Here is a 12,452-nt window from a genome sequence, read left to right on the forward strand (position 1 = left end):
AATTAAAAAGTGAGAAGGATGGTCTTACATTCTTTGGTGTTGCGTGGTGCGTTCTGGCAGGAGTGGCAAACCATCCAGAGGTTTCTGGGTCTGGTCTCCAGCATGAAAAACCTGGGAGAGATAATATACATGAGTTTAAACCAGCAAACTGTTAGACTGTATAATTAGGCTCCACAAGACTATTACACGTACCGGAGACAAACCAGCTGATATAAAGGACATCTTGAAATAAAATCAGTTTTAAACTCATAAAGCACTATCAGCAAGCACAGCAGGTGTGTATACTGCATGCAAGCTCCCTTCCTTCCAGACATATTATCCTATACCTACATGGTGATAAGTACGGGGAAGCAGCTGAGGTGAAAAGTTTGCCTCAGTGAAGAAATGAACATAATTGATGCCCTGAAGGCACCTAAAGGTGGCTTGGTACATATTATCGCCCTGAGTCATGAAGCGTCTATTAGAGGAAAGGGGAGAGGTCTGTGAATGACTCGCGTTGGTATTAAATCATTTAGCTGAGACAACATGAGCAGAAATTATTAGAGTATGTACATAATGTATGCAGCAAACAGGTTCAAACGGAGGCCTTTTTATTATGTGGACTTAGTCCTATAATCGGAATCGATTGTGTGCTTTAACTATTAATAACTTTGCACATTAACAAAGGTATATGAGCAAATTGTTTTTTAAGGGTTAGGGGTTTCTGTAAATGTAAGCAACATTTTCTCAGATTATAGTGTTTTATTCTAAATCGCTTGTTGTGTGATGTGTATAATAATGAAATGCTGCTTTTATTCTATTTCTTGTAAATTGTATTTAACCCTTGCAAGGATAAAAAAGGAAATTAATAGCGACAAAAGTACACAAACAAAACATGGCAGTTATTTACAGGCAGTTCATTACATGGATCTTCTACAACCTATATCAAATGAACTTAAAAAAAACTAAAACAGAAAAAAGAAATCAGGACATTTTCCAGAGTAATCATTGTTATCACTGCTAGTGATGTACTGTTATGTATTAGACATTATTAATAAATCATAGATAGTAATAAACTCCATCTGTATTTATTGCCTACTGATGACCAATACAAATGAATCATTTTGATGTTGCTTTCAAGGAAACTATAAATATTTCCGTCAAAACAGAATCATGCTTATTTTCCTCCAGGTCTTTTTCTCTGCTGAGATACAGACTTTAAGTGCGCTGTTTCAATACTGTTGAGGCGTGTTCTGTTCTGCACCCAACGGGTATAGACTCTGCTTCACTCATACATTCAGTTCAGAGCATACTGTACAGACGCGGAAGTAGATGTGACTAAACTCAGTGTTCCTGAGCAAAAGCAAAAACATCCTGTAGTGCAGAAGGACTCAGAGCCAAAAAACGTAGAAGACAGCGGGACAGCATGCACACCACTGACAGGAGGAGGAATCATGAATCTGTGATATTTATGCCAATTCCTTCAGGACTTACTCAATTTTGTTCTGCCCACATTCAATCATAGATATCAAATAAAGTATCATAGTCATAAAAACAGTTTTCATTATACCACTCAGCATGAGATCCAAAACAGACTTTTAACATGAAGAATGTTTGGTGTCGACAAACAAGTCAATATGAAGAGAGGCAGACAAAGGGGGAATGATGGGAAGGTTGTGCAAGGAAGAGGGACAGAAAGGTCTGGTAATGTTTAAACATCCCTAATTGACTTATTATTTTAAAACTAACGTAGGAGGGTTGCATCCCCAGCTGTCATTTGCAAATTAGGAAAATAAGATTTAGAGTGTGTTTGCATACAAACGGAGGGAATGCATTCAAATGAAGACAACAGGGTGGTCTAGTCATTTCAACTCATATTGCACTATCTTTTCAGATTTGATGAGTCATACTATGAACATAATAAAGTACATCTCTGTGATGTACCTATATATTCAGTGTTTAGTGCTAAAATCCTTAATCTATAAAATGTTTCAATTAATGTCAAAAACAGAGTGTGTCCCTATTTTATTTTTTGGACACAGACGGGGCACATCCATCACAACACATAATCAATAGTTTGACAATATTCCAGTGATCTATAGGTGGCAGTAACGTTACAAAAAAGACCGTCGTGCCCCCAGGAAAAGGCAGTGAGATAAAAGAATAGTTCTGCAGCAGGTAAACATTGATTTTACCATAGAGAATTTGAAATGGGTTTTCAGTTGATTTATTTGAAAGAGACATTAACACCTTGTTCTAAGTAAGTCTGAACCTAAATGTGAACAGAATCCTGCAAGTTGCGTAAGTGCCATATTTCTTTCAATTCAGTACTGTGTAGTAATCGCTTGACACCTTTTTGTTCTTTGCAAATAGGTTTTGAATCTTGTGTGTGTGTGTGTGTCATTTACCCAGTTAAACAGGGTCCACACTCGGCATCGCTGTCTGGAGTTCCCGCTGCTCTAACAGTGGCTTTGTAGAAAGCGTCACAGTCCTTATGGCGTCTGCAGATCTCATACCTCCCTTTGGAATATTTCCCATGCGGGCACGGCACACAGGCAAAGTCCTCATCCTTCACACCGTAGCCACAACTCTGAAAAACACACATGTTCATAGATTTGGTTAATGTTTCTCTCCTGGTGTACATTAGATAATGACATTTCAAACTAAATTCAACATTCCACAGATCAATAAGATGACCAGCTTATCGTTGTGTCTTCTAGGATCAATCTCATCTCTGTGTGTTTATTCCTTAAAGAGAAGACTACAGACCACACACACGAATAGAAAAAACCTACTCTCCTTTTGGCTTCCTCTCTTTCATCTTTCATTTCCCTCTCACTTTCATCTCTGTATTAAAACAACTCTCTGCCTCTTAGCTTTGGGCTACAGTAGAAAGACTCTCAGAGAAATCTAATATGTCTTCCCTTCTGTTTGACGTCCGTGAGTCTCGGTGTGATTGTTTGATATGAAACTTTGACCGAGCTATTGGCAGGATCTTGTCACTTTTGGTTAAATCTAGCTTTGGATCTTTTTCTTTTAAACAGTATGGCCGCAGTGTTGCTTCTGTTCCTTTTCTAAAAGCTATTCCAATTGAAAGCTTCTTTCCTTTCAAAGCAAATGTGTCACCTCTTTGAAACTGGCGGATCATAAATGGAGGAGGAAAGGAGGAAGAAACCTAGGATTTATAACAAGCAGGAACATTTCTGGCATGTGTTTCCTTTATTTTGAAACTTGACAGTGAGTGGACATTAAGGTGATGACATGCAACAAAGGTCCCAAGTGAAATCGAGCCGGGAAAAGTCGCGGTAAATCTTAAAAAAGATCCCCCCAGGGAGCCTACCCTCAATATCAAGCAGATTCCACATCATGCGAGTTGACATGAAACTTCAATACCTGATTCTTTAATGTGTCACCACTTCGCCATCCCTTTCATCATTTGGAAAGATATGTTTGACCCGATGTTTATGTTAATGTGAACTAGCGTGCAAATCCAGCGACATCACACGCAATCTGGGTACAAGATGCACTTTAAAAGCGTCCTTGGATGTCTTCTGTGATGTCTACTGTGTGTGTGCGTTAGTGTGCCTGATCACATACTTTCTGAAGTCTCTGTTGTGAGAAATAACCCTGTGGTTATCTCGTGATTAAAAGGGTGTCAAGACACACACATGCAGGGAAAGCAGAATAAAATAACACATGAATTACAGACTGTGGATCAGACATCCAGGGGAAAGTGCAAAGGGGACTCATCTCTCTGATTAAACTCCCCTCTTCTCTCATGTTTCACAAAGCTAAATTACTCTTTATGACAGAGCTCTGTGCTCATCAGATGGAGTTTTCTCTTTGCCCTCTCTTCTCTGGCAGGGATTTTTTGCAACTTCTAACACAAAACATGGTTGGGCATTCTTACTAGAAGCACATGTTATGTTAGTGAACACAAGGCAGGAAGCAGGAAAGGAAGGAAAAAACAAACAATCATGGCGTGTTTATGCTGTGGTGAGGGGAAAGGACAAAAGAAAGGATTTATGGTGTTGTCATCATTCCCACTGAAGGGTGTGTGTGTTTATAACATTTTGTGAGTAATGTTTGGACAGTCTCTCCACTTAAAGAGTCAAATACCCCAGAATCTACAGGATGGACTGTTGGCTCCACTTTTTTCTGTCCTTTTAGTCTATTATCTGTTTTCATCTTCGTCAACAAACATGTTTTAGTTTTAATAACCTTAATGGTGTCTTAATGTTTCATTCAGTGCCACCTTCAGGTCAAAATTGTTGATTATAACGATACTACTTTACTAACTTAAAGGTAGGGTAGGTAAGTTTGAGAAACCGGCTCGAGATACACTTTTTGTTATATTCCATGGAATGCTCTTAACATCCCGATAGCAATGAATATCTTAAGTGCTTTGACAAAAAATCCATAAAAAAAATATCATCTGTGGAAGCCGTAGTACTGTAAAAAGCACGACCAATCATTTTAGCCGGCCCGGCTAAAATAACTGGATGGCCTACCTGCCTGTCAGCCTTCCATCTGTGCACAAACTTATCTCGTGCCCTCATTGGTCATGTGTGCGTTTGTGTGTGTTGGAGGAGGGGCTCTGTAAGGAAGTGGCAGATTTTCTCCGGTTGTGTATTTTCAAATTCTAGCGATCTCGAGCCGGTTTCTCAAACTTACCTACCCTACCTTTATGGATAAGTTAAAAAATAAAGTAGAAAGAAAGTGAGGTCAAAGAAAACTATTTCTGTGATTGAGAGTCAGAGCTAAACATTTCAGATGTGTGTATCTCACACTGCACTGTACATTTTATTCATGTACCCTTTGTTATTCATGTTTTATTATCTTTGCTTTTAAATGAGTGTTTTTAAATGCCATTTTATAATATGTTTCTTAATGTTCTTAATGTCTTTCATTTTTGTAAAGCACTTTGAATTGTCTTGTGTTGAAAGGTGCTATATAAATAAACTTGCCTTGCCTTGCCTTACTTTATGAGCTGCTTACATAACTACACTTTGAAGCTCGTTTATTGAGGGTTTATAACATCTTGTGATTTTTCAAAACTGTAAATGCCAGTTTATATAACTTCACATTATTATTACTTTATTATTATTTGAGCTATTATTCAACTTCTATTTTAACTTTTAAGAACCATAACCCTAGCACATTATTTAGATAAATATTTATAGTGATAATACTCCACGATTGCAACAGATTATCAATCCGTATTCTAACCAATGCAAATCATAATGCATGAAAATATGCACTTACATCAAAAACATTAACGTAAAGTAAGGCCACTGAAACCAAGTGGCTGCACCCTTATTATTTACAGAAACGTTCATTCCTCCTTGTTGCCCTTGAGTGCGCCTGTCTCTCTGGGGAGGGTGTGGCACCCCGGGGTGCCAACTGAAGCGTTTACCTTGACTCTGTTTTCTTTGGCTGTCTGCAGTCTGACTGACGGAGGCTGAGGCTGTGTGACTACTGCAAGTCTTTCACTGTGATGCATGCCTTCACATCCAAGTCAATGGGAGCAATAAACCATGAGAAATTGTTCATTTGAATTTAGGCACTGTTCACTGTGCAGCTATGTTGACGCTGCTGTGTGTGCGTGTGTGTGAGAGTTGTGGGTGGTCTGAACAGAACAGGTTCATGAAGTCAGATTTTGTCATAATTTGATGTTAAATGTGCAGCGTGTGTGTGTGTGTGTTTGAGTGTGTGTGTCTTACCATATGCGGCTCCTGTCCTGCCTGGCACTGAGGGCAGGCCTGGCAGCTGTTGCTGGTCTGATTGAAGAACTCATACTCTCCACAGCTGGAATACTCCGCACTGGCAAACATACAACACACCTGGAGGGGCAGAGAGGGGGGAGAAGGGAGACAGGGAGGGGGAGAGGGGGGAGAGGTACACATTAGGGTCAAACATTTTTATGATTTACCATTAACATTGTGTAAGTGCGAAAAATAAATGCTTCTAGGTCCATTATGGAAAACAGGGTTGTTTGTATCCATTTGTATATAATTCATCCTTTCATTATAGATTAAATAAATATAATGTAAATATTCAAATCAAATTAGTAAACACAGAAAGACATTTACTTTTTTACATCACATTTCTAAAGAAGTTTTAAGCTATTGCTAACTATTCTCAGCAAAATATAAAACACAAACATGTTCTATTATCTGTATTAAGAGAGTCTTCAATATAATAATGTACATTTTGTCTGACCAATAGATCAACAGTGCTGAAACCAACAATTCATTTTGCTTAGTAACTTTAATTATTTTTATTCAACATCATTAATCCTCTCAGTAAAATGGGGATGTTTTGAAATGACTCAACATCTGCAGCAGCAGCTAATCACTGCACTGGGTGATGGCTGATTTATTTAGTCAAATTAACTGGCTAAGAATCAACAACAGACTAACTGTCAGAATGCAATACAAACAACCATCAAATCCATACTAATGTTAATGTTAATTGTTAAGGAGGGGACAATGCACATTCATTAACATGAGCTCTTGAGTCCTCTTCATCTGTGACTCGGTTTGTCTATGTACTGTATGTGTATCTTCGTGTGTGTTTGTTTGTGTGTGTGGCATTGTGGCTCACTGTAATACGTAGCAGCTGGAATTTATAGTTTCACTAGCACACAATGTTCTTTTCCAAACAAACTAACTGACTTTTATCGTCTGCAGTCCAGAAAATTATGGAGGCAAAGCAAACGTGTGGATGACTAACTCTCCATCTTCTCTGTGCTGTTTAAAAAACATCTCCCTCTCTTTTCTCTTCCTCATAACCATCTCATGACAGCAGACATTATGCAGTGTTTGAGTAAATACACAAATTCAAACTGTTTGTGTGTGTTAGGGGTTTGTATTGAACCCAATCATCTCAGGCCAAGTAATCTTAATGTAATCTCACACCTGATTCAAAATGACCTGACCTTTACGCCACACTCCTGATGCATGGTTAGTGCAACCCACGCTGCAAGCCAAACAACTCTACAACATCACCTGCCACTCTTCTTTGTGAGTATGTCACACATGTATGGGTCACTGCAGGTATTTAGCAGGTATTTAGCAGGCATTGTGTGCCTATGCATTCACTGAACTCAGTACTTAGGCTCTGAACAAAACTGCATCAATTCTCTTTTTGACAACGTTTTTCCAAAACTGGAAAAACTATTTCCAACTCAATTCCCCAATTCTTTGATGATATGATTGAAATATGCCAAAAATAATACTATTACTTGTAATAACTTAACCCATAAGATTTCATTTTATATTTTGCAGAGTAGTTAAACACTATTTTTTGTATGTGAAATCTTACAATGTCTTAATATGTCAATATAAGCACTCCAATAAAGTATACCAGTTTCTTTATTTTGTGCATTGGTAACAAAATGGCGCCGGTGATGATGGCTGCCGTGTCCTTTGCTCCTCTCCAACTCTGCCTTTTTTCGCTTTATTTTATTTTGTATTTTGAATTTTTGTATTTTATTATATATGTTGCATTGTTGGAGGAGCTCAGTTCAGAATAATTTCATTGCCATGTTTACACTGTAGCTTTGTGCATATGACAATAAAACCTTTGAATTGGTACAGTAGTTGAGTGACTTACAATAGGGCCAAGTTTAAATCAAATGTTAGTCATTTGTCATAGTTATACTATTCCCCAAGATATAAAGTGAGTCCAATGACACCACTTAGTAGTGTAGTAAACCAACACCATTAACTGAATCCGAACATCTTTTCCCTCCTGCATGTACAGATAGTGACTGATGAGGGGGGGTGAGGAGCCTGATGGGAACTCTGCCAGTGAGTTTCAACATCAAAACAGACAGAGAGTCTCTAGATTCCCGGTCCGATTACAAAGATATATCTGTTCTCTAAAAAAAGCTCTCAGGTTGACTAATTGGTAGAGTGCTGCAAAGTTGTGCAAGCTGCTGGCATGAGAGAACAAAAGTCTGGATGACGCAGTGCAGAGAGTTGAGTCAATCGTGGCTGTGATCCATACCCATGGAATAGTGGGAGTTCTGAGGATAACTGATATAGGATGATGGTTTTTGATAGTATTTAAAAGAGGGCAAAGAGAAGAAAAGATAATGTAGGTGAAGCAGAGGAAGAAGTAACAAAATAATGGGAAAACGGAGGAGGAAAAGATCACAACAGTGTGGAAATAAAGTCAAAGTAAACATGAATTAACATTAGGATTGGGAATTAATGAAGAAACTAAAATAATCAAAAGTAGAATTACAGTTGGAGGACAGAGGAAATAAAGAAAACAAATGTTTAAAATAAGAAACTTACCAATAATGAGGACAGAAAGATGGATTTCTTCTGACTTCTTCTCTCTGACATGTTTGCGTCTTCTTGCTGGGGACCAGGAGAGAAAGATAGAGAAATGGTCATTCATTGTTATGCAAACATTTCCTGCAACCAATCTTCCGCACCAAACGTCATTTACGAAACAGCAAAGTCACAAATCTGAGAGCGTTCCTGCCCGCAGTCGTGCTGTCAATGGGCACGATGTGTGTGTGGCCCAGATGAGTTCAGTGTCCCGTTAGCATCACGTCATCGCCCATAAACAAGTAATAGCAACAGAACAGCCCATGGCATTCCTCTGGCTCATAACTGCGAGCACACATCACCGTTGGCTAACCTCTGCCTCAATAAAAGAAAGGTGATATCACATAATAATTATCTGTCTCTTTATTCATTCCTCTCATGCACTCAGATTTTCAAACTTAGTTAAAACGCCAGTAGCTTAAAGTTTCCCATCAGCTTGAAACTCTATTCCAGCTGCACCAAAATAAATGTAAAGAAAAAAAAGCTATTTCACGTTCGTAACACACACAAACCCTGGCAGTGTTGCTGAAATGGGCGAAATGAAATGAAGGTTAGAGGTTGGATATGTGTGGTATAATGCTAGCAGTACTTCATAAAGCCTATGTGTATTTTTCATATGAAGAAAGATATATGTTTAGTGTTTGTGTGGGTGAATGTGTAACTTTTTGTTTATTTCTTTGTACATCTGCAAGCTGGTGCCTGTGATTGTATTTACTGTGTTTGTCCCGCCTGGGTCTGAGAGGAGGGTGAGGCGTACATGTGTTGCTGTGTGTGTGTGGGTGTTTGTGCGAGTGTAAATAATGCTGTCACTGTAATTGAATGGATATGTGTTGGCTGGTGTCCTTCAGTAAAAACATCACCCCTTAAGCGACATTTGAATATAAAGGATGAGCCCAGAATCACTCATACAAAGGCTCACAACAATTTGCAAACAAATAACAAATGTAATCAAACACAGAGAGCTCTCAGAAGGAGGGAAGTGGAACAAACGGACTCATTTGCAGCGTTTAATTGTTACACAACCAAAGCAACTCGTATGCTTGGTTAAACAGCACCATGTTCATTTAGTGCGCCATGCTATAAATAATGTGTTTCTTTACTGTGTGTGTGTGTGTGTGTGTGTGTGTGTGTGTGTGTGTGTGTGTGTGTGTGTGTGTGTGTGTGTGTGTGTGTGTGTGTGTGTGTGTGTGTGTGTGTGTGTGTGTGTGTGTGTGTGTGTGTGTGTGTGTGTGTGTGTGTGTGTGTGTGTGTGTGTGTGTGTGTGTGTGTGTGTGTGTGTGTGTGTGTGTGTGTGTGTGTGTGTGTGTGTGTGTGTGTGTGTGGTCTCTGGCAGCACAGATAAGAGCCCGCTGAGTGAACGCTGCTTCTGTTAGCTCCCACAAACACAGAGGAGCTGCTGGTTGTTAAATGACTCTATCCAATTAGAAATTGCTTCTAATCTACAAGTAATTACAATGGTACATTCAATATTCTGAAATAGAAAGCTCCACCATATTGGTGTCAATATAGCCTGCAGGGAATCAAATACACAGACCTTTGATTAACTTATCGACTGGATACATTAATTTGCTGGCCATTAAGATGAAATAAAAGACTGTAATTTGCTGTTCCCGCCGGTATTGTAATTATTTATAAAATACATGGTAATAAGGAATGGCTAATAACCACATAAAAAACACAACCTATATATTTTTTTTTAATGTTTTCATTTGCAAGGTTTCATTTATTTTAAAAGCTAAATTACATTTAAGTCAAATAAATTACATCGGATAAATAAAGAAGATAAACACTATAAAAGGGGAAGTTAGAGCATGCACACCCAAAAAACACAAACACACCTTTAATTACTGTTATCAAGTACATTTCTCAGGGAGTCTCTTTGAGTGTTAATTATATGAAAGAAAGATGCAGGTACATGTATAAATATGTATATATATACTTTTCTTGGATCTAGGGCTTCAGTCTGATTTCCTGGTGTTGTAGGGCGGTGACAGCCTAAACCCCGCATCACATAATGCTCACACCAACAGGCCTTAAAGATACACATTGTGCTAAAATGATGCAAAGGCGACAAACAGAACGGCAACCAAAATGTGACACTTGAAAAAATACGGGATAGTGCAAGATCGACCTGTTAATCACAAGGTGGTTACAATTTCTATTTGTCTATTTATATTCATCTATATCGTCTATTTATTCTAAATTAGACCATCATTAACCAAATTAACATCATCCTGTGTGTGCATGTGTGTGTGCGTGTGCATGTGTGTGTGTGAAATAGAAATGGGAAGCCTTCCATTATCTGCTATCTGAGGTCAAAATCTGTCTGTCAGGCTCCACACTTCTGATTTCTTTCAACAATGTCGCAGACTTGACTGAGAAACCTTTTGATGTGCAATCACGTCTAATTCTCCCGACCCCGAGGGCTTGATCTTGCTTAATTACAGCTTCAACATACACACACACTCACAGAATACACAAACATACATTAACACGCAGATATGCAGCCTATACATACACACATCAATGGTTAGTGAGGGCAAAAAGGCTTAATTGCACAAGCCCTTGTGGTAAGACCACAACCTGTGTGTGTGTGTGTGTGTGTGTGTGTGTGTGTGTGTGTGTGTGTGTGTGTGTGTGTGTGTGTGTGTGTGTGTGTGTGTGTGTGTGTGTGTGTGTGTGTGTGTGTGTGTGTGTGTGTGTGTGTGTGTGTGTGTGTGTGTGTGTGTGTGTGTTGCTGTGTAAGAGATAAAAGGGTAGACAGCACTTAAAAAAAGAAATCAGGAAATGAAGAACTGCCAAATGGTTGTCGACCCCCTCAAGGCTACTCATTATGGGGTTAAAGTGACACACACACACACACACACACACACACACACACACACACACACACACACACACACACACACACACACACACACACACACACACACACACACACACACACACACACACACACACACACACACAGCGCTGTGTTTGAAGACTCTGTGTCTTCTGACACTCTGTTCTACCTCTTTCCACCGACTCTCTGTCTCTCTCACCCTCACTCTCTCTGTCGGGGCAGGTCTGAGATGAAAGTCAGCCCACGTCTCTTTCCCCCCCGAGGGTATTAATCTTCTAACGACCACATAATCTCCGATAAATAACCCTTCTGTCTTTAGCTGTGTCATTACCAGGTAGAATATATTCAGTTCCCCATGGCACCGGTAGAACACAGCGATTGTATCGGGTTTGAACTGGATACATATTTTTTAAAAGCCACATCTTCAATGCTTGCTTGACTTGTGAAACATTTTTGCAACGTCCCTCTCCCTCATCCTTCATTAGCTGTCTTCATCTCTGTTTTTCATTTGATTTCTCTTTGTGTCAGCAGAGGAAACCCAATATCCACATAACTATGGGAAGACAATTACTATTACTCTGCTTCATTAAAATAATGCACAATAACAAACCCATTGACCTAAAAAATGCACACAATGCGATTCAATGAGACCTGAATAACCTTCATCCGAGTTCCCTGGCCTACAGTGACAAGCATAATGCCTTAATATCACTTATGACTTCAAAGCAGAATTAAGTCTGTATTGATATGGACTGCAGCTACATTTGACAGCCAAATGTGATACATGTGATAGATGAAGCTCAAAGTCATTATGTGGAGGTTTAGATGCTGTAGGTGAAAGGGGTGGTTGACATATGGAAATTCCCATAGATCATCATGCAGGCACACATACATTAAACTGACAGTTAATGGTAATTATTTTTCTGGCAGTCGCAGCAGGCATCCACCCATCCTTGCCAGTCTCTTGTGGTAAATACTTGTGTATGCTGCTCTTGCTCTTTTTGCATATCATGTATTTATTTTTTGCTATGTTTATAAATGTCATGTTCTGTTGTATGTCAGGGACTGTGGATGGAAATTAGCTCAAAGCTAAAATCTGGCATATTTACACTTGAAGCATTATTTGTCTTAAGTGTTCATTAATGTGCATTGTCCCTGTTCAAATAAACGATTAAATGAAATGTGTCATTGTGTTTGTATCCAGTGTGATAATGCTTTGTTTATTTAGATTACCAACATAGTGTTCAAACCATAATGGCCACTAATAAGCTGATGAAGTCTTT

At 38.9% G+C, this 12,452-nt stretch overlaps 1 protein-coding gene across 3 annotated transcripts in view; it reads right to left on the reverse strand.

Annotated features, from left to right (window-relative positions):
* edar (ectodysplasin A receptor) overlaps positions 1-12,452 on the reverse strand; it is a 36,836-nt gene that overhangs the window by 17,183 nt on the left and 7,201 nt on the right. Inside the window, exons 1-4 of one of the 3 annotated variants that reach the window (XM_034134590.1) lie at positions 8,286-8,517; positions 5,703-5,822; positions 2,388-2,569; positions 29-111 (exon numbers count right to left, since the gene is read on the reverse strand). In XM_034134590.1, the coding sequence (XP_033990481.1) occupies positions 29-111; positions 2,388-2,569; positions 5,703-5,822; positions 8,286-8,387 (487 nt within the window). In that variant the 5' untranslated portion in view covers positions 8,388-8,517. Of the gene's footprint in view, positions 1-28; positions 112-2,387; positions 2,570-5,702; positions 5,823-8,285; positions 8,518-12,452 lie in introns of those variants that run through there. The other 2 variants (XM_034134589.1, XM_034134591.1) reach the window with 2 other exon arrangements.

The sequence above is a fragment of the Trematomus bernacchii genome, unplaced genomic scaffold (genome assembly GCF_902827165.1).
Source record: "Trematomus bernacchii unplaced genomic scaffold, fTreBer1.1, whole genome shotgun sequence".
NCBI classification, from domain to species: Eukaryota; Metazoa; Chordata; class Actinopteri; order Perciformes; family Nototheniidae; genus Trematomus; species Trematomus bernacchii.